Here is a 22,601-nt window from a genome sequence, read left to right on the forward strand (position 1 = left end):
AACTAATTATTATCATACGTGGATGAGTTCATTCATTTAAAATGCTCTGTTCAGCGTTAATGTTACCTGTCTCTATAATGCAAGATGGGAGGCTGAACCGAATGGTACTGTTCGACTGCAACATTATCAACACGCATGAATTATACTCGAATAGCTTAATGCGTTATTGCGTTCTACTGCCTAGAAATGTTTCAGAAGCTAATGGTAAACTCTTTTGTCGCAAATACTGCTTAGAGTAAATTGCACTATCAATACGAGCTTGCAATTTATGCTGCGTTCTTATGTAAAGATCATTCTTACTTTTTTTTTTCTCGGTTTTGCATATATGTTTCTCGAATGGTTTAACAATATAATTTTTATAAAAATAATTTATATAGAAGTTTAGTCATATGATTTTTCTATAGAAGATTTTTAACTTTACAGTAATTACATCGTTTATACTATTAAATAAATAAATATAAAAAATAGATAATCTTATACTCCGTATCGTTTGCCAAAATACACTATAAGTTCGTGAATTATAATTGACATTTTGACTAGTTCTTATACTAAACTACAAGTATATAATAAGTTTATGCACTGCCAACCTAATTTAATCTATGAACTTTCTCCATATCTCGCTAGTTTTGATGAATTGTGAACAAAGTGCGATTGAAATCTGGAAAGGAACAAAGACGAAAGACCAGCATCACCATCGCAGCACGAGACTCCTCTCCGCTCCGCCGCGAAGAGAACACCCACGCGACGAGACCAACCACCTCTCGTCTTCTCTTTCCTCCTCCTCCTCTCTCTCTCTCCCTTCCGCGATCCGACCGGCGCCGCTCCACCGACGACGCGCGCGCGAGGGGTCCGTCCGGATCTGGGAGCGAGCTGCCGGGGGCCGCTCACTCCCCCTTCCCTCCCTCCCATGGTCCCCCGCCGCGCCGAGGGGGCCACCAGCGGCCGGCAGCGGCCGCGCTGCTGAGATGCGGGGCGACGCGCCGCCGCCCACCGCCTCCTCCTCTTCGTCAACCCCCTCGCTCTTCGGCGGCGGCGGCGGCGGCGACGGCAGCGGCGAGCTGTTCGGGTCGGCGCCGGGGCCGCTCGTCTTCCTGCCCCTGCTCCTGATCCAGGGCGGCGGCATGGACCTCTCCCGCGTCGGGGAGAAGCTCCTCAGCTCCGTGCGCTCCGCGCGCTCCCTTGGCCTCCTCCCTCCCACCCCGTCGCCCTCCGCTTCCCGCCCCGAGGTCCCTGATCACTCTCTCTAACCTCCTGACCTCCTTCCCCCTTCGTCACTCGCGCTCGTGTGCTGTGTTGGATCCGATATAGGTTGCTGCTCATTTCTGTGTTTTTGTCGCCGCTCTAGGTTCCAGCTAGAGCTGCTGCGGCGGCAGCGGCCGCGCGTGCGATCGCAGGGTTGCCGCCGCACGAGAAGATCAGCCTGCCATCGAATTCGGAGGACTTGGTGTCCATCTATGGGACCAACCCACAGGGGCAGGGCGTGGATGAGCTCGAGGAGGTGTTCTTCGAGGAGGTAGGTGTTGCATTTTGGCGGTTGTGGTTTCCCGCGGTTTCCAGCCAGCTGGGCTTGATGAGTTTTGAATTATCTGCAGGAGTTCGATCCAATAAAGTACATTCTGCAAAGCATCCCTGAAGAGGGTGATTCCAGCTATTTCGATAAGCAGGTTGGCGTGGCAGTTTATCCTCGCCTGTTTTTTTCCGTCTCTGAGACATCACTGCTGGAGCATATGATAAGGAAACTTAAGCTTATATGTACAGTAGAATTTAATGACAGTTGGAAGCATTTCCTTCAACAGAATGAAAACCGCTCCCTTTGTAGAAGAAACCGAGTGCTTTTTGTCGTGTCCGGCCATTGTTGTTACCAATGAATGTATTGCCCTGCAATGCAGCCCATTCCACCTACACATGAGTGTGTGTTTGTAGCAAAACTTGTTTTCTGATGTACTTTTCTTTTCTGTTTTTTTTTCTGTTGCAGTCTACTCTGAGATTAGCGCAACTCGACAAAATTGCAGAACGATTATCACACCATGTTATGGGTCACCATGAAGAAATGGGTATGTCTCCCATCAGAGTATAGAAGAGGTTCAGTTTTATTTCTCTACTTTTCTGTTGTTGGATTAGATATATTTTAATCTCATGCCTTATATTACATATACCTGTTATGAGTATTTTATCAATTTCCTTAAAAAAATATATTCTCAGTTATGCTACCAAAAATATATCCACACTGACTTTCTTTTAAGGAAATCCTACATCACTTATAATATGTTTTGGCCAGTGAAGGGGATGCAGTTAGTGATGGAGTTAGAACAAGACTTGAAGGTCGCAAATGTGATCTGCATGGTATTATCTCATGAAACTTCCCCTTACGAACATTGTTGTTCCTTAGACTTTTGCATTTACAATTTAATCAATATTTCAGAATGGACGGAGGCATATATCCTCTTCAAAGAATGAGGTATCAAGGGATCTGGTTGTCAATGTAAAATCAAAGAAGAAACAAGCTTTGCTGGTAAATAAATGCTCTTGTCTCATTATTGTTTGCTGAATTGACTGGATAATCTTAGTGAATGGTGATTGGTGTTAGCTAACCTTTTACATGTAGACCACTGAACTACCATTCTACTATGAAGCAATATTCTTAACATGTCATATTTTGGTCCAACCCTTTCTCTGTCAATGTCTCAGGGATTTTGTGTCAAATAAAAATGTCTTCTGAGGATGGTTATTAATATATTGATGAATTCATGTGCCTCTAATATTTAACAATTCACTACCATCAGCTGCACAAATTGAAGATTATAAATAAAATGTTTAGTTTTTGTGTAATGCAGGATGTTCTTCCTATTCTTACAGAACTTCGTCATGCACAAGACATGCAGATGGAACTTGAAAGTTTTGTTGAGAAAGAAAACTATTTTCAGGTGAACTGAATTTTATTTTATGGCTATCGTTGTTCCTATCTGTTTCATGAGTCCATCAATTTTACCATGGGTGATATTAGCTCCTGTTTTATTTTATAATCTACTGCAGTAATTTTCAACCCCATAAATCACGTCATATATGGGTAGGTTGCTTCAGTCTGAACTACATAATAGTTGTTTCTTATGTTGTTATTTTTATATTTATGGTTGTTTTCTTATGTTGCAGGCGTTTCAATTATTACCTGAGTATTTGCAAATTTTGGAGAACTATTCAGGCCTTTCTGCTGTACAAGAAATGGGGCGTGGGATTGAGGTCATTGTTATTTCCAGTTCTTGATTGCTTATCTGTCAAGTTTATAATGCATATAACTTATCTTCGTCTCAAAGCTTTCTTTTGGTATGTTCATAGAGCAAAAGAAACTTGTGCACCATCAAATTAAACAAAGTTAGCTGTATCTCATTTTTCCTGTTGATGGTGTTTATACTATGACTACATCCTCAGGCATGGCTGGCACGAACAATCCAAAAATTAGACACCCATTTACTGGGTGTTTGTCAGACCTTCAATGACGAAAGTTATCTAACTGTGAGTATATCCATGGTCATTTTTCTCATGAGCTCTTGGAGTATTTTCTTTGATAATTTACGAAGTTGCATTCTTTAAATGTTTTACATGTGGATGATAGGTTATTGATGCTTATGCACTGATGGGTGACATTGGTGGTATGGCTGAAAAGATGCAGAGTTTCTTTCTGCAAGAAGTACTCTCTCAGACTCATTTTGTCCTGAAGGAAATGTTGGAAGAGGTACTGGATTTAACCAGTTAATAGACCAATTTCTTGATATGCAATGTTATCCTTTTTCTAATTGGAAAATAATTACAGGAGATTGGAAATAATACTCAGAGAAATAGGTATGTACTCAGTAGTCAGCACTTATATTGGTTCCACTGATTGTGTTCTGTGCTTAAATATAACTCTCTGTGGTTTTGAATTTTATGGATTATTTTACTCAGACAAAAAAACATTACTTATGGACTTTTCTGTGCTTAGATACTATACTGGTGTTATTCCTAAAAATATCTCCTGAGTGGCGGAGTTTGAATGTTTCATAGGTGTCAAGGCTTTTTAACTGAAGTTGTGAGCTTAATTGGGTTATGCTTGATAATTTACATATAATTTCCTACAAAAACTTTTGAGTTTGGTAGGTCTGCATTTTATTATGTAGAGTTATATGCTTTTTCTGAGAAAGATTGTGGTGCATTTAGATTTACTGCCAAAAATTTTACTTGTGTACTCCCTAGATGGTTGGATTGGATTACCCCCAATTCAAGTTTAATATGTAGATCATTTCTGATCATCTAAACTTGTATAAGATATATGCTACAGATAAGACTGCCTCAGCTTTCTAGAGGGAATTTTGTGGCTAGAAACTACAAGGATAAACATACAAGTTTTTGTACTCACCTTTCTAATATGCTTCTCTTTCCCTTTCCAGATTTACATACAGTGATCTTTGTGCTCAAGTTCCTGAGTCTAAACTTCGGCCCTGCTTATTAAGAACCCTTCAGAGTTTGTTTTCGTTGATGTGCTCATATTATACTATAATGAGCTTCTGCCCAGGAGCAAAGGTAACTTCTATTCTTAAAATTTTGATAATGCCATATTCTAGATTGAAAGTTATGAGCTGAAGACAATCACTTACCGGGCCTAGCAGGCCAAAACTTGTATGTAAAATTGTAGACCATCATAAGAAATTGCAAAGCCAATCTTTCTGTGTCATTTGAGTGTTCAGACTGTACAATATTTTAGGAAGCTGAAAGAACAACAATAAAAGCTGCCAGAATCTTAGAGCTGAACAAACTTTGTATAAAGGTGTCCAATGTTAACAGTTTTATACTCTATTCTGTTTCAGAGCTGGCAGTTGGCAATTGTCCAACATGCTGCCAGTTAAACTAGGCTTATCGTTCCATAATTTTACTTATTGTAATGCAATATTTTGGTTGAGTTGTTTTGATTTTTGATATCATTGCAATGGTGCTTACTTTATAGAGTATTGATTCCAAGGACGAAACCTCTATGACAGACAAGAACAGCACATCCCAGAGTGCAGGCGAATCTTTAGTTGATTCAGGTAGAGGTCATGCAGCTGAAATGAGTGACAGGGCATCATCTTCTGATGTCAGCAGTCCTGATACTAGCACTTCAGGAACAGACTCACCATTTTATCAGCTGAGGACAGATGCTACAAAACTTGTTGCACATGCATTTGAAAGAGGGCGAAGAAATCTTTGGCAACTGGCAACAAGCCGCTTATCTGTATTACTGTCCTCTTCAGTTGTTTTCTCAACTAGCACATACCAATTTTTGAAGAACTACGAAGATCTCACCATTTTCATCTTGGCTGGTGAAGCATTTTGTGGGTTTGAAGCAAGCGAGTTTCGACAGAAGTTGAAGGGTATCTGTTTGAACTATGTGGTGACCTTTCACCGGCAAAATATCTATGTATGTCATATAACTTTGTAATTCCTATTGAGTTGTTAGAAGCAAGTTTTTTAATGGATCACGTAGCTAGATATTTATCTGAAAATTGGAACTCCAAAAAGCCAGCATGTTTCCAGCCACCCTTCCCATAATCATTATTTGAAATTATAGGCAGCACACGAGGACTGTATTACTTTAGAAACATTGCTCATATTTTTTTTAGCCATTGGTATGTAACTGTGGGTTAATTTTGATGTGGTAATTGGCTGCTTATTTTTGCACCCACAGAATTACAGTTGATATGCTCATATGCAGTGTTAGTCATTTATGAACTGAATAAATTATATTACTTCTTATGTTGGTCTATATACTTTGTAGCAAAGAGAGGAAAGTACAAGGCCAACTTTGTTTTCTGATGATGCATAGTTGTTCTAGTTGGTATTATGCTTTACTACTGATTTGGCATGGGCATAGTTGACCTTTTTCCTGATGCAGCATCTTTTCCCTTTTGCTTTTGCAGGCACTGAAGATGGTACTGGAAAGGGAATCTTGGACAATAATGTCAGCGGAAGCATCCCAGATAATTAGTTTAGCAGGCCTTACTGGTGATGGTGCTGCTCTAATCTCACCTACCTGTCGTAGTTCCGCCTTGCCAATACATTACCGTGGACATTCCACTCTGGCTGATGCAGGGAAGCAAAAAGATGGATTTGCTTCTTGGATTAAGATTGACAACCCATTTTTTTACAAGCTAGAAAATGGCACCACGGAATCCCCGAAGTCCAATTTGATGTTCAACTCATCAGTTGGCAATAGTTCTGCCCATGGACGTACTAACAATGGCAATGGAAATAATGCACCTCTTGACGAAGAGAACGAAGATCTCCTTGCTGATTTCATTGATGAAGATAGTCAATTGCCTAGTAGGTTAGCAAAAACAAAAATTGTGAAAGGCAATTCTCCCCATTGGAAGGATGGGGACATTTTATCACAGACAGGATCCTCGCTTTCTTTATTAAGGTATCAAATATGCCCTAACCTGTGGATTGTTCCTGTAACATAACTTCCTATGCTAACCTTTGTTTTCCTCGCTGAGATCAGGATGATGGATAAATATGCCAGATTAATGCAAAAGCTAGAAATTATCAATGTTGAGCTTTTTAAGGTTAGTTAAATCACTCATCATAAGATATTTGACATGTAGAATATTTCCTTCATATGAGACAAAAATTTCAGGGTATCACCCAATTGTTTGGCATCTTTTATCACTGCATATATGAGACATTTGGGAACCAGGACAGGGGTCAAAGCGGCAGGTCTTTACCCGATCACCAATCATGTAAGAATTAGATCTTCTCTGTGCAGTTGTTTTAGTCACGATTCTTTCTATTACTGCACAGATTCAAGAATGTTCTAAATCTTAAATATCTTTTCTGATGCTTGTGATGTATTCAGTTCGTCTTAAAGCGGCATTATCGAAAATAACACAAGACTCTGACCAGTGGATCAAACCACAGAATATTTCATATTCACCTTCATCACCCTTATCAATGAATTCAACTTTCGCTCAAATGGATGTGATGCCAACTGCGCCTCCCAGCTCAATGTTCACCTCCTATGGTTTGAAGGTATCTACTGGTTTTACATGATGACACTTATACAATGCTACAGATTACAATACCAAATAGATCCATGTGTGGGCTTCTCTCTTTTTTTCCAGGAGCGATGTGCAGCTGCCGAAACAATATCATTGGTTGCTCGAGTTTTGAACAGATCACGAGCCCATCTACATTCCGTTCTGTCTCAAAGTAACACTTCCATTCTTGAAGAGTTCTTTGGGACAATGGTAAATTCCTTTTTAACTCCTGTGAGGTTTTGCATAACTTGATGTTTTTCTTCTTGTGTGCATGTGTTGTCAACAAGTCCATTTTTCAGTTTGTAGATTGCAAAGACACGATTGATAACTTTGAGACATGCCCTTATTTTATTGTTTGTGATAGGTTGATTCTGTTCCAGATTTGGCTGAGCACATTCATAGGACAAGTGCACGGATGCTTTTACATATCAATGGGTATGTTCAAGAAATCTTCACGTGCTTTCCAAATCTCCTTTTCTGTCTTTATTATTTCTCAGGATATTTGCATCACCACAGCTCGAAGTTAAGGCAAAAATTATCTTGCTCAGCTACTGCATTATTGCTTGGATCAATATTCTCATTTATGCTCAACTGGGTCACCCTACCATGTTTTCAGGTATCCAGATAAGATTGCAAATGCCAAATGGGAGGTCAAGGAGCTTGGCATAGAGCATAATGGGTATGCTTATATTTAAGCTTTCTAATTTGAATAGTCCTGTTTAGAGTCTCAATTTTGGCTCTTTTGGTTATTTTTGCTATGCTTCCTTTGAACCCTCCTTCAGTACCTTCTCAATCACTAATTTTCTTGTAGTTTGGAACATCTGAATCTAAAATGGGCATCATATTGATGTCTTTGGTGTCTGATTCAATAGTAATTTGTGGCCATTTTTCTTGAGCCATGTACCGTCTAGCATTTGTCTTTGTTATTTCTATTGTTATCCATGACTTTTCATGAGTGCGATATCGGAAGGGATTCAATGGGAATGTGTTACTGGCTTACCACTTCATTTGCAAATGTTTGGTCTTGTGAATTTACTCTTACAGAAAAGAAAAACCACACATTTCCTTTTGCCATGTGCTAAAAAGATCTGGTAAAGTATTAAATCCTTATACTTTGAAGCTGAAATATCAAAATTTGGTATTCTGTTATATATGAAAAAAATTCTGTAACTTGTGCTCCTCACGTCACGTATCTTTGGATAATTCAGGGTAACATTGAATGTGTTTAATTATTACTCCACCCATTCCAAAACAAGATCATTTTTGCCCCGTCATTTGTCCCAAAATAAGTTTATTTTTTAGCAACCATTGCATTGGAGTTTCTGAAAGTAGCGAACAAATGCATTGGAACTAAATAAAGTAGGGAACAATTATATTGAGATTGATAAAGTGAAGGATATTCTAGTCTTTCAACTTTTGCATTCGTATGTGTGGGATGGGTGAAAAATGAAGTTATTTTGGGATAGAGGGAGTAGTATAATAGTTAGGAATCTGATTGCAAATTACATAATTAATTGATTATGGTTAGTACTTAGTAGTATGTGCTTTTTAATTGTGACCTAGAGTGCCATTACTGAAGTTGTTTGCACCTTTTATTACAGCTATGTCGATTTGTTATTGGGTGAATTCAAGCACTACAAAACAAGATTGGACCATGGAGGAATTTCCAAGGAGGTTAGTATAAGCCAAGGGCGTCCCCCTCCCTTTTTGGTTAATTTGCTTTGTTTATGTTCTTTACGTGGCGAGAAATACTTTGTTTATATATATGTGTGTGTGTGTTGTTTATGTGAATGTTAAATATTTTTCGAACTTACTGCCTTCTGCTGCTTCATCTAGAAGTAATTTTGGGCTTTCGTTCTGTTTTATCTTTTAGAAGATAGTTCTTTGGCTCTCCATAATCATTTATCGATAACATAGTGATGCTAAAGGTAATTAAACTTGCTAATGTGCTTCTCAGCTGCAAGACCTCTTGCTGGAGTATGGCATAGAGAGCATCGCGGAGGTTTTAGTTGAAGGTCTCTCTAGGGTAAAACGGTGCACAGATGAAGGGCGGGCTTTGATGTCACTGGACCTTCAGGTTGTAGTCTTTTTCATTCTTATCCAGGAGCTTATTTAGATTGAAAGGCATGGATGAACACTCAAAAATTTCTCTGTTCCTTCAGGTACTAATTAATGGGCTGCAGCACATTGTATCCGCAAATGTTAAGCCAAAGCTGCAAATTGTGGATGCTTTCATAAAGGTACGTTGCATGCACCAGTCAAGGCTTCATTTACACCCCGCTTGTGGAGTACCCCCGCTATGCCAACAACTCGTACTATCTAGCATAGACCGAGTACCTTTGTGTGCTTCATTTGGCCTTTTCATTTATAAGAACCTGACAAAGCCTGTTACTGTTTGTTTACAGGCTTATTATTTGCCGGAGACCGAGTATGTTCATTGGGCACGGTCTCATCCAGTAAGATCTCTGTTCATCTCAATATGCAGTAATTTCACTTTGGTAACGATACTTTATACAAATCATTTATGTTGTCTGATCTTTGCAGGAATACAGCAGAAGTCAGGTTGTCGGGTTGGTTAACCTGGTTGCGACCATGAAAGGATGGAAACGGAAAGCGAGATTAGAAACCATCGAGAGGATCGAGGCAGGGCCATAGGCGAAGGCGTCTGTAATTGTTTTTGTTTTCGTTTTTTTCAGCTGCATATAGAGCTGTTGTGTTTTGCTCCCTTTTTTGCTCCTTTTATTATTAATTAATTTTGTCGATTCTTTCACCTTTCGGCCATTTTGACGCTAATCCCATCATTCACCCTTGGTGTATACTGAAGCGTCGACCTTGTATCATACTAGCGGGGTAAGTACTCAACAGCAAAAATAACAGTATGTATGTACACCATACATGGGAACATTGGCTCAATAAATACCAACCTTGCCTACGTGTCCATGTCCCCAGAACTCATAAATGTGCAACGGAGCAACAACTGTTTCGATGCCAGTGTGTACTGCCCTGCAAACTTGCTCCAGATGCCTTAAATGACTGTACAGATGCGTCATAGATGCTTAAATTGCCGTATAAACAATAATGATGATTAATTGAATGAAGCTGCATTGAATCCTTATTCGTAACATTAGGATTTGCATTTGCATAACCTCATTTCTGAGGGCATTCCTAATCTATAACACCATTAGACATTACTCTTTCAATACAAACATCACTGTTCCATAGTTCAATTTAATGCTACTTATCTTACATGATATCTTGGATGTTGTGTAGAAACTATGTCTCATGCAAAACACGGTTTCACTCACTTTTCTCATTTATTTACTTGCCACGTCATTTTTCATCATATGATTAACTTATTTAATGTTATGGACAATATTCTAGTCATTGGGTTAGGAATGGCCTTATTCGCATTCTGGCTTCTTGATGCGTGCTAGTATCGGCAGCATCTGCTGGTTGCAACTCGGATCCCCAAGACACACACATCCACACGTCCTCGTCGCATCCATTGGCGCCGGTGGCCAAAATTATTCCTTCTCGTACCTCCTGCTGCAGCGTTGCCGGGGGGTGCCAAAGCCTGCAGAAAAAAGTTTCCGGTACAAGGCCACGGCTCACGGCGATCGACACGCATACGTACGCATCATTGCGGCTTCTGCCTCCTCCTGCTGCTGCTGCCACACACACTGCTTTTGGCCCTTCTTCTCTCGTCTCACATTCCTGAATGATTCCTCCCCCGGCCACCTGCACCCCCCTGCAGTCCCATTGCCGGCTGCATGCAGCCTGCAGCTCATCCTGAAACTGAAAAAAATCAATCTTACTACAAGCTCCTAGTAGTAGTAGTATCTAGTTGTAGCATTGCAGAAAAAGAAGAGGAAATGTGATTGAGCTGCTTGTATTTGTTGCAGGAGTGATAGAGTCTGATACATTGATGGATATACTAGTATACAGCATACAGCTTCTCATTACTGCAACTGCATGCAATGGAAGCAGATTTGAAGCTGCCTATTGATTGATATCGCATCGATCACATACACTGCACTGGTAGATACACATGGTACACACTACACTAAAAGGCTAGAGAGAGCTCAAGGCAGGTACATATCCAGCTATGGAGAGGAGAGGAGTAGAGTAGAAATGTATGTAGTGCAAGTACAGCAGTAAAAACGCCAGTACGCCTAAATCCTACTACCAACTCCAACCTACCCTAAGCTACTATACCAACAAGACCACTTGGCATTCATCCATCCACGCACACGTGCGCTGCTGCTGCTGCTCCGCCGCGCGCCGCCGGCGATGACAGGCCGGCCGGCCAGCTAGCTGCGTAGCTTGGCGGCGACCCTCCGGCGCTTCTGGGCCGGCTGTTGCGGCGGCGGCGGCTGAGGCGGAGGCGGACGCCAGAAGAGGCGCTCGAGCTCCTCGAGCCGGAGGCTGAACACCTCCACCTCGAACAGCCGCTTCCTGCACGGCGCGGGGGGCGCCCGCGGCTTCCTCGGCGCCGGCGGGCACGTTCCGGGCGCCTTCAGGTTGCTCTCCCCTCCCGTCGGCGTCCGGCAGCTGCTGTAGCTGTTGCTGCTGCTGTACTCCTCCTCCTCCCCCCACGCCCCCACCTGATCATCCCCGTGCTGCTGCAGCAGCCGCAGCGGCGAGCTGCACGGCGAGAACACCGGCGCCGGCTTGTAGAACTCCGGCGACGCCGACATCATAGAGAGACAGACACAAAGATCGATCGAGACAGTGTGTGTGTGTCCTACGGCGATTGATCGAAGAAGCGAGCAACCAAGTTCTTGCTAGCTACAGCCACTACTAGGTTTTCTTGGGACAGTGGCTCACTTCACTAGATAGCTCGAGCTGATCGAGTAGGTGATGTGGTGGTGATGCAGCGGCGGCCGGTTTGGGTTTGGGTTTGGGGATATGCACTGGGGTTTTTGGGGGAAAGGGCCGTGCATTTGCGTTTTGCATTTGTAGTGGCACTTTTGTATTGGCCGGGTGTGTCCTTTTGTACCAACCGGGTTTAATTGACTTGGCTATTGCGTTTAGGTCCTTGTACCCTTCCCCTTGTATTTTTGTATGCTAGTAGTATATGTGTGTGTGTATTTGGTGGATGAGATAATAACTGGCTCGAGCACATAACCGTTGTAGAGCATTTTGACCTAGTCTAATGTTGGAGGATATATGGGAGTATCTATGCTCAATTTTGTTTTGTTTTTTTAGGATTGCTAATTGTAGAGCTTGCTTATGTTATTTTAATAAAGTGGGGGCTGTTAGGCTAGTCTCAGTGAAAGTTTTATGGGCAATAAATAGGATGCCATATAGACATTTTTGATGATGTGGCAAAGTATTAATAAAGAGAGAGATGAAATGAGTTTCATAGGGATGAAACCTTCTATGCACTATTACCTAGACAGCTTCTGTCTTGCATATAACCTAGAAAATAACAATAGATGCAACTATACATTGAGAGAGATGGTTTATCCTAGTTTCAAACTTTTTAATGATATGTCACTCTAGATAATCGTGTCCATAAAACTTGCATTGAGAATGGCCTTAGAGCGCTAGAATTAGTGGGATCCTATGTTTAACCTCCATGGTACAGGCATGGTTTTGAGTGCACAGTATGAAAAGGCTAGCAAGGCCTGTGTCTATTTTGACTTTGTTACAAGTTTCTTGTAGGATGGGTAGCAAGCCTTTTATTTCAAGGCTAAAGGTGCACATGGTAAAAGAAAAGGTCTACAAAATTTGTATGAAGATAGTCACGAAATACGAAAAGTGTTAAATGAATAAAATAGTGCATAGCATAGCATAGCTCACCACCTTTTACATGCCTTCTTACCTGAAAATATTTGAATAGTAACAATTTAAGTTGTAAATGTTTCGATGATTGGTAGCTCTATATATTTTTATTGGGAGAAAGCATTACCTAAATTTGTAAAAGGGGGGCACAAGACCCTGTTTGATTTATATTATTGAGAGGATTAATTTTGTATATTATATATATATCTATTTGTTAAGCAGATAAATTAAATATTTTTAAAAGTAAACTAGCAAATAGCTTAAAAGTAGTCGAGCGAGCAAAGCAGTAGAAGAAATTATTTTGAGAATATTTTGCAACATGTATAAATAATTGTTTTCAGCAATGCAGTGAATAAGCTGAAAAGAAGTCATAGACATTTATTGTATTATACACTCGATCAGTGTCGATCCACGAGTAATCTAAATCTATTGCAGTTAAATATTCGAGTTATAAGTTTCACTCTATAATAAAATTTAATTTAATGAGATGACTAAATGATTGGGCTCCCCGGCAGTCCAGATACAGCGAAGGACCGGTGTGTGATAAAGCGAAAGGTTGGGGTGGGCACAAGTAGTAGTTGTTGTATTGTATACTGACGTGGGTATGGTAGCCAGCCGACAAGAGGAGATCATCGGATACCGCCTCGGGGGCCGCGCGAATTAAAATCTCCACTTCCACGCCTGGGATTCCAATCCATCCATCCGCCCGACCGCCGCAGCCGCCGCGCCGCGAATTTCTTTCCTTCCGGAGCGGGCGGCGCCTCCTGCCCGCCCCACTGTACTTGCCTCCCCCGGCCCGCATCGGATGCTCCCCCCACCACGCCGCCCGTGCGCGCGCGTATACGGTGGAGGAGACTGGAGAGGGGGGCCCATGCCCACGCACCGCCTCGCCGTCCTGTCGTCGTCTCCCCCGCGGCGCGCGCTGCCGACGTGTGTGGGTAGCCAGCAGCATCGACGAGAGAATCCTACTACGCCTTGTATTCCCTTGCTTTCTCTCTTTTTCTTTTCTTTTTTTTTTCTGTGCAAGGCAGAGGCAGTTAATCCTCGTTGCTACAGATTCTGGTGGTAAGTATTTTGAATACTATCTCCGTCTTGAAGATCATTTTTCAGTTTTTTAATACAATATTTTGATTATTTGTTTTATTTAAAATTTTTTTATGATTAATTTTTTCTTACTAGATGATAAAGCATGAACAGTACTTTATGTATGACTAATTTTTTTAATATTTTTTATAAATTTTTTAAATAAGACGAATGGTCAAACATTGGACTACGAAAAAACGAAAAATAAAGTTATTATGAGACGGAGATAGTAATTAACAGCAACTAGCGGTGCTATAGCATGCCTGCTCCTTGGTTGTCTTTTCACCGTGTTATCTCCGGCTACCTGTTCTGCTACATAACATATCCAACAGTTCATCTAAATTTAGTCATCTATATTTTTATTTAGATGATCATCTAAAACAGTTTTATCCTTTATATCTCTTTGTACTTCAACAGATCATTCATATATAATATTCTCTGTTCTCTATTTTCGGGATGGAGGATGTGATAGATGAATTATTGAGATGCTCTAACAGTACACCTGTTTCATATTAAACAATTCTTTCTACGAATTAATATATATGTTAATAAATTTATATGAATATATATCATGAAAGATGTTAATAAATCTATACCTATATATAAAACGTGATCCATCTATGTATTTAAAGATGTGGTTGGTTGACGGTCAATGTGAAATAAGATACGATAATCCATATATATATATATATATATATATATATATATATATATATATATATATATATATATATTGGTTTGGTTGAGCTCATGGTGATCCAATTCACCACGGTACACGGTACAGCGAATCCGGGTTATCCAGCACACCTATTCTATTCACCCTTGTCTAACCCTGGAGGCCTGGAGGGTTGGTCATATCGTTTGAGCCAGATACTACACCAGTTCACAGTACTTATTTAGTTCTAAATTTTTTTTCTAAAAACATCATATCAAATTTTTGGACATCTAAATAAAGCAAACATAGATGAACCAAAAAACTAATTGCACAGTTATGAAAGAAATCTTGAGACGAATCTTTTGAGTCTAATTAGTTCATAATTAGACATAAGTGCTACAGTAACCAATATATGCTAATGATGGATTAATTAGGCTCAAAAGATTCGTCTCGTGGTTTCTAGGCTAGCCGTGAAATTTGTTTTTTCATTCGTATCCGAAAACTTCTTTCAACATCCGGTCAAACGTTCGATATGATGTTTTTACCAAAAGATTTTGACAACTAAACACCCCCTTATATTCACTGGCTTGGCCAGATGCACCGTGTCCATGTGGGGATCCGTGAACAGTAACATGACTCTCGAATGGGTGAGGTGAGGTGAGCTGAGGTCGGTAAAGGTAAAACTAAATTGAGAGAGAGACGGAGGTTGTTAATTAAAATGGTCGCTGGCTGGATTCGTTCGTTGTTTGAACCAATTAACAAGAAGAATAGCACACGTGTGGTGTGCTCTGTGGAGTTAGGATACCGACGGGCCTGGTGTCGGGTACCGTACCTATTTACACCCCCGGCTCATCTCGCGGCTGCGTCATCGCTCGTCGCTGTGTTATACTCTTTCCTTCCTAATTAATTGTATTCGTAAATTTTCATATCCAATCGTTGACCGCTATTCTTATTTAGAAAATTTATAAAGGAAACTTAAAAAAGATCACACATAACATATTACAATGACTGTGTACTTTACGGGAAAATGATATTTTTATTTTTTATAGTTATTTAATAATATAAACAATGCTATTAAGTATTTTTAAATAAGACGAATGGTCAAACGTTGGGCACGGAAAAAACGAAAAACATTTTATTTCAGGACGGAGGTAGTAGTATTTTTTTTTTGCTTTTGCAAACACGTTTTGTGAACTACTAAGTGCTGAATTTTTTCTAAGTTTTTATATGTGAAATACATCATTTCACCTTTCTAAAATTGATTTTTAATTTTATATTAGTTAGTTTTATTGTTTATACCGTTAAACAACCGTCGAAAAAATTAGGAAACATTTTGTCTTCCAATTGTCTCAAACATGCCATCTTTTTCAATTCTGTTTTTGCTCAAAATTTAAATTTTCAACCACAAATTTAAAGTTAGTTTTAAGATTTTTTTATAATAGTTTATTTTCTAACCTTAGTTTTTAAATGGTTAAGAACACATGTATATAAATTTTATTCATAAATTATTTTTTATTTGTAAATATGTCACTAGCCAACTGTTGGCTCTAAAATGTCTATAGTCAACTTAATAGTCAATTCATACAATAGCATAGACTACCTAACTAATATTCAGTCCCACCTGTTATAGGTATATATGTCTTGGAGTCCGTGCTACTGCTGGCTATAAATTAGTAGCCCGCTACCTTTCTCTCTCCTCTCTTATCTTCTTAAAATATGCTTATAGCCTGCTATTATGGGTTAATCACTAGGTGGGCTTCCGGTTCAGAATCCTTGTTTTCAGTTTCTTGTCCATGAATTGGGGATGCGAACTTGTTTTCAGTTTCTTGTCTCTTGTAGCTAAGATGAATATTTGAGCCAAAACATTTTTATAAAGAGAAAATCTAACAAATATTATTGACAAACACTTAACTCTAAAAAATACTATCGGTGAGTATGAGTTTTACAAAATGCTATCGTACAAATAAATTTATCAAATGGCAAAAACGAACAAAATCCTAACACGATGTCATTTTTCAGACAAAGTCGTTTATACACCAGTATTTCGTAGAACTCGCAATCATCAATGATATTTTTTAGACTTAGACATTTATCAATAATACTTTTTTATATTTTTTCTCTTTTATAAACTGTGGCTAACGGATCGTTTGAGTTTTGACCAAATAGGCAATGAACTTAATTAACGATTGCTCTACTTTACTACACTGCATTCAAATATTCAAAATGAACGTTGCCTTTTCTGTTTTTTTGGTTTGCATTGGGTATTTGTATATTGCTATCGATGGCCCGTTTAGTTAACTTTTTTTTTTCAAAAACATCACATCAAATTTTTAACACTTAAATAAAACATTATACATAAAACAACTAATTGCACAGTTAGGGAAAAAATCATGAGATAAATTTTTTGAGACTAATTAGTCTATGATTAGCCAGAAATATTACAGTAAATCATATGGGCTGACGACGGATTAATTAGACTCAAAAATTTGTGTCGCGGTTTACAAACGAGCTATAAAAATTTAATTTTTATTCTTGTATGAAAAAACCCTTTTCAACCACCGAACGTCCGACGCGGCAGTTAAAAAGATTTCGTTCCGCAAACTAAACCCGGACGGAATACGAATACAACACGCAACGAGTGGCAAGTGTAGCTCGCTCCGGTGCTATGTAACGGCCCACACGGCCCACGCATTTCCGTCCGCCTGTGTGGGTCCCAGCATTCAAACCGCACACGCGCTTTGTGCCGTGCTGCTTGCCCCTCACTTACAGGTGGGCCCCACCTCATCCCCTTCCTCTCCCCGCGCCCAGCACAACTTCCCAACTCCCAAGCCGTCTCCTCTCCTCTCTCTCCCCATTCCGGCAACCCCAATTCCCCCCCAAACCCTAGCCCCGGCCGGCCGCCGCGATGGCCACCGTGGCCTCCGCGCCGTGCGTGCCGTTCCTGTCCCTGCCTCCTCCGCCATTCGTCTTGGTGCCTCCCCGCCGCGGCCACGTCGGCCTCCGCTTTCCCCCGCCAAGGAGCAGCGGCAACCCTCGCGGCGGCGGTGGAGGAGATGGGGGAGGCGCCGGGGGAGATGATTCCACCACCACCACTCCGTGGGTGAGCCCTGACTGGCTCACGACGCTCTCCCGCTCGGTGGCCACCCGCCTCGGCCGCGGGGACGACTCGGGGATCCCCATCGCGTCCGCCAAGCTCGACGACGTGCGGGACCTCCTCGGGGGAGCGCTCTTCCTCCCTCTCTTCAAGTGGTTCCGCGAGGAAGGCCCCGTCTACCGCCTCGCCGCGGGGTCGCGCGATTTCGTCATCGTCAGCGACCCCGCCGTCGCAAGGCACGTGCTGCGTGGGTACGGCTCGCGGTACGAGAAGGGGCTCGTCGCCGAGGTGTCCGAGTTCCTCTTCGGCTCCGGGTTCGCCACCGCTGAGGGCGCTCTCTGGACGGTGAGCTCTCTCCCTTTCTCTCTCAGTTCAGGCTTGTGTTGTACATGACTTATGAGTGGATGGCAATGTGGTTATTCTATTGTTGGATGAAACGTTCAGGATTCACTTAATCCGTTTCAGGATTTTCTTAAACCCAAATATCTATTGAATTATGTGTTTGAATTAAGGCTGTACTTTTTGCGTTTGTGCTCTAGAGTTTACCCAAGGATATAGGCCATTCAATATTCCAATCATGTATTAAGCAGTTATTTAGACTTAGGATTTCATCACTACTCATTGCTCCGTGGTCCTTTTTGATATGTTGGTGATTATAGCATAGCATGGTTTTATAGAGTTTTGGAAATAAACACTACTTTACTTTCTACTTGATATTTCCTCGTCTTTACAAGTGTCGGAAATTTTTCTATGGGTGAATTTTCTGTAGTTTGGTGAAGGTCGGAAATTTTTCTATGGGTGAATTTTCTGTAGTTTGGTGAAGTTATCACCTACTAGTTCTTTTTAATGATTGTATGATGTGTTCAAACTAACCACTTAGTTTTATTTTGTGTGTTGAAGGTTTCTTTCCTGCATTTTGATTTGGGTAGCACAACTTGCGATGTGATTAGATATTGTGCAATGCTTTAGTATTTAGTATTCCTATTACAATAGTATACTTCTTGTTATGTAGTTTCACCCTAGGAGTTAACAGAACATATGTGCTCTTGTGGACGGGAGGATCTCGATTCCGTATTAGAGTAGTATTTCATCTTGTATCTGGAACTAGTATAACAAATTAACTACTTAAGAATTATGAAAACTGAATGATGGTTGTGGGTTATGAAAGGTGAAAGCTTCATGTATCTAATTTACATGGTGATGTTTTCTTACAAGCCTCTTGCCTTTTTTTAATGCTCTATTGACTAGTTGTTAATCTCTTGGTTGACTTACGCTAGCTTGTTTTGGCATCTGTTCAGGTGAGACGTCGATCGGTCGTACCATCTCTACACAAAAGATTTCTCTCAGTGATGGTTGACAGAGTTTTTTGTAAATGTGCTGAGAGATTAGTGGAGAAGCTTGAGACATCTGCTTTAAGTGGAAAACCTGTGAATATGGAAGCGAGGTTTTCTCAAATGACTTTGGATGTGATTGGTTTGTCCTTGTTCAATTACAATTTTGATTCCCTCACATCAGATAGTCCTGTTATTGATGCTGTTTACACTGCACTTAAGGAAGCAGAGGCTCGTTCTACAGATCTTTTACCATACTGGAAAGTAGGTTCTGTTTGTCATGTTAAACTTCCTTTTCTTTTGGATTTTGTTATTGTTGGCCTATTTGTATTGCAGTAAGTCAAAATTGGTGACTAATGTAGCCCTTGTTTATTGTTGATAGATTGATTTGCTGTGCAAGATCGTTCCTAGACAAATAAAAGCAGAGAAGGCAGTTAACATCATAAGGAATACAGTTGAGGAGCTGATTACTAAGTGCAAGAAGATTGTAGATGCTGAAAACGAACAGATTGAGGGTGAGGAATATGTAAATGAGGCAGATCCTAGCATCCTGCGTTTCCTACTTGCTAGCCGCGAAGAGGTACTTTTACTAATCTAAAGCCTCGATGTTGCTTTATAACTAGCATTTGTAGTTTCCAATAGAAATTTTTGCTTGTAGGAGGCTACTCCCTTATTTCATATAAATCTGTGACATGTATTTATTGTTTTTTGAAACTTATATGACATCTTCCATGCAAAGTAATTCCTTTGTTTCTGGGGGTACTATTTTCACTGAATCCACAAGATAAGCTGTATATGCTTTTGTTTCTAACTAATGATGCATTTGCTAATTCTGTTTTCACCATCTCACATGCTTGCATCTTGCTTACCACTTGTTTTACTGACTTCACCTAACATGTTTTTTTTTTAAATATTGGTCCAGGTAACCAGTGTGCAGTTACGTGATGATCTACTCTCAATGTTGGTTGCTGGTCATGAAACAACAGGCTCTGTACTCACATGGACTATTTATCTTCTCAGTAAGGTACTCCCTTATTGCTTGCACTAATGATTTAACGACTAAATTTACAAATAACACATTACTTAAGCTATCCCTTTACTATATGTTGACTGCTCAGTACTATTACACTACTGAAGGATCCAGCAGCGCTGAGGAGAGCTCAAGATGAGGTTGATCGTGTTCTACAAGGTAGACTCCCCAGATTTGAAGATGTAAAAGAGCTGAAGTACTTGATGCGCTGTATAAATGAGTCTATGCGGCTTTATCCACACCCACCTGTACATTCCTTGTGCTTCAGTCAACCAACTTCAGAGTTAGTTTGGGTTACTCAAGGACTTCTTGTTAACAGGTGTTGTTACGGCGTGCAATAGTTGATGATGTGCTTCCGGGAAACTATAAAATCAAGGCTGGTCAAGATATTATGATTTCAGTGTACAATATACACAGGTCGCCTGAGGTACATTTTCCATCTGAATAGATCATATCAATTATTGATTAATATTTTTTACACTTTTTAGGTCAACTTTTTAGTCATATACTCTACCATGTCTTTGTCCAGCATATTTGTGAAATATAGATTTTCTTTAGCTGGACATTGTAGGGTTATTTGCAGAGCTATACTTACTATTGGTCTATTGCTCACTAGTTAAAATGGTGTGATCAGTAGTGAAATTCATTTCACTGTGAATAAGCAGTCGTTGTGCTATCTTTTATGATAGCCATCCTCTTAGCAAAGCCTGAACGAGCATAGCATTATATTGTTTCAACTGATTGTTTGTTCCTTATATAAAGGTATGGGACAGAGCTGATGAATTTATTCCTGAGAGATTTGATTTAGAGGGACCAGTTCCAAATGAGACAAACACTGAATACAGGTCATTTTACAATCTTGAGATATTTTTGTAACCTGTTCTACAACGTCCAGTTATTATCTAATTGATTTCAAATCATCTGGAAATATATATAGTTAAACTACGCTGCCTTCCCGTCACATCTTTTCCAGATTTATCCCATTCAGTGGAGGTCCTCGGAAATGTGTTGGAGATCAGTTTGCTCTTTTGGAAGCAATCGTGGCACTTGCTATTGTGTTGCAGAAGATTGACATTGAGCTTGTGCCAGATCAAAAAATCAACATGACTACTGGGGCCACAATTCACACCACCAATGTACGTATTCCAGTGTCATGTTCATAATTGCTTGCATATGGCATTAAATGTTGAAATATAACAAATACTAAACCACTTATCTACTAGGAAACATGCTAGAATAGGTAATTATCGTCACAATTGTAAAATGCAGTTGATCTGAGTTCATGGATCTACCTAGACCAGCTTTTGAATTTAGAACTAGTCAATTTTTCATACACGTTTCACTATATACCACTAATCGAGAAAAGTTGGCAAGTCTGTTCAGGTTGCATATTGGAGCTATAGCTTATAGTCGCTGTTATTAGTTCTGAAGCCACTTATAAAGTATGGGTCATTTGAGCCTGACTTTTGTTGTCATCTTGCCAACTTCTGGGTACCCGAATGGATAAATGCTTGTTTTATTTAGACAGCAAAACTCAATCCTTTCCTCTTGTTCAGATCTGAAAAATACACTAAAATATTATTCGCAGGGCCTGTACATGAATGTAGGTCTGCGCAAAGTTGAGCGGGAACCTGATTTGGCACTCAGGTATAGCATCATGAATGTTCTTTAATATCATCAATTCATCTTTGTACCAGCAACCAGCTAATCCGTTTCAATCACAAAGCTGAGTAGTTAGTCATTATATACACTCTGAATAGTTCGACACTATTGTTTTTCTTATTTCAGTGAGTCCAGATGAACGGAAAATAGCTTCAAAGCAGAAACGCAAAAGAGATACATCGATACATGTGAGATGTAATCTACACGTTTGAATTTATTGCCCGTCTAGTTTAGCTGTCTGAATATCTCCCTTTTTGTGCACAGGTTCGTAAATATGGGCGTACAGGTTGCGAGGAAGCTCGAAAGCGTGCATATATTTCGTTTATTGCCTATCGATAATTCGCTATGCGTTGTGTTTACATATGCCAGAGAATCTGGTCAGCAACGACCGTTCTGTAGCGTAGGAAGCAGGTATTTATAGGCCCATTGCGTAAACAGCTTCGCCAAGAGAGTAAATTTCACAAATAGGCGACAGAAAGCTCGAGTTTATTCTGTATACGCAATTTTGGCTGCTTGAGACAGATACTGGTGTGCTGTACATAATGTGGCACGGTCTATATGTTTGTAGAATAAGTCAAATTAGGCCAACAAACGAACCCATGTACAAACTTAATAGGCCATGGGCCAGGTGAAAGCTAACTGCTAACGTCTGGCCCATTGTTGGTCCTAACGGAGCGACGTTAATAGGCCATGGGCCCTAGCGTCCGTGAAATGAGCCGTAAGCAAGCCTAGCTTGGGCCTGATGTTCGTTAAACGGGCTGTTAAAGGGGCACTATCGGGTCTGTATTGGGCGTTCTGTTCGACCAAGTGGGCTTTTTACGGGCCGAACACGGCATAATTGCTTGTACAAGTACAATCCCTGATGTTCGTTAAAAAAAATAACAAAAAAAAAACCTGATTTTACCTGATACAGCCA

At 40.3% G+C, this 22,601-nt stretch overlaps 3 protein-coding genes across 3 annotated transcripts; 2 read left to right on the forward strand and 1 right to left on the reverse strand.

Moving 5' to 3' along the window:
* Positions 1 to 749: 749 nt before the first annotated feature.
* On the forward strand, positions 750 to 9,975 carry LOC102709963 (syndetin). Its single transcript, XM_006662508.3, has 25 exons — positions 750 to 1,226; positions 1,346 to 1,513; positions 1,593 to 1,664; positions 1,976 to 2,054; positions 2,279 to 2,343; positions 2,423 to 2,512; positions 2,835 to 2,924; positions 3,151 to 3,237; positions 3,427 to 3,510; positions 3,611 to 3,730; positions 3,809 to 3,837; positions 4,422 to 4,554; positions 4,976 to 5,428; positions 5,928 to 6,427; positions 6,509 to 6,572; positions 6,644 to 6,746; positions 6,863 to 7,035; positions 7,128 to 7,253; positions 7,408 to 7,478; positions 7,660 to 7,722; positions 8,645 to 8,717; positions 9,001 to 9,120; positions 9,206 to 9,283; positions 9,449 to 9,499; positions 9,588 to 9,975. The coding sequence occupies exons 1-25, from the start codon at positions 966 to 968 to the stop codon at positions 9,696 to 9,698; spliced, it is 3,264 nt and encodes a 1,087-aa protein (XP_006662571.2). The 5' UTR covers positions 750 to 965; the 3' UTR covers positions 9,699 to 9,975.
* A 952-nt stretch (positions 9,976 to 10,927) lies between these two features.
* LOC102710245 (cyclin-dependent protein kinase inhibitor SMR1-like) lies at positions 10,928 to 11,990 on the reverse strand. Its single transcript, XM_006662509.2, has one exon. The coding sequence runs from the start codon at positions 11,741 to 11,743 to the stop codon at positions 11,354 to 11,356; it is 390 nt and encodes a 129-aa protein (XP_006662572.2). The 5' UTR covers positions 11,744 to 11,990; the 3' UTR covers positions 10,928 to 11,353.
* A 5,389-nt stretch (positions 11,991 to 17,379) lies between these two features.
* LOC102700091 (carotene epsilon-monooxygenase, chloroplastic) lies at positions 17,380 to 22,108 on the forward strand. The gene is made up of 11 exons (XM_006661964.3): positions 17,380 to 18,007; positions 18,961 to 19,257; positions 19,376 to 19,573; positions 19,916 to 20,017; positions 20,131 to 20,271; positions 20,343 to 20,450; positions 20,786 to 20,868; positions 20,997 to 21,159; positions 21,612 to 21,670; positions 21,812 to 21,873; positions 21,950 to 22,108. The coding sequence occupies exons 1-10, from the start codon at positions 17,474 to 17,476 to the stop codon at positions 21,822 to 21,824; spliced, it is 1,698 nt and encodes a 565-aa protein (XP_006662027.1). The 5' UTR covers positions 17,380 to 17,473; the 3' UTR covers positions 21,825 to 21,873; positions 21,950 to 22,108.
* Positions 22,109 to 22,601: the final 493 nt, after the last annotated feature.

Source organism: Oryza brachyantha, chromosome 10 (genome assembly GCF_000231095.2).
Source record: "Oryza brachyantha chromosome 10, ObraRS2, whole genome shotgun sequence".
NCBI classification, from domain to species: Eukaryota; Viridiplantae; Streptophyta; class Magnoliopsida; order Poales; family Poaceae; genus Oryza; species Oryza brachyantha.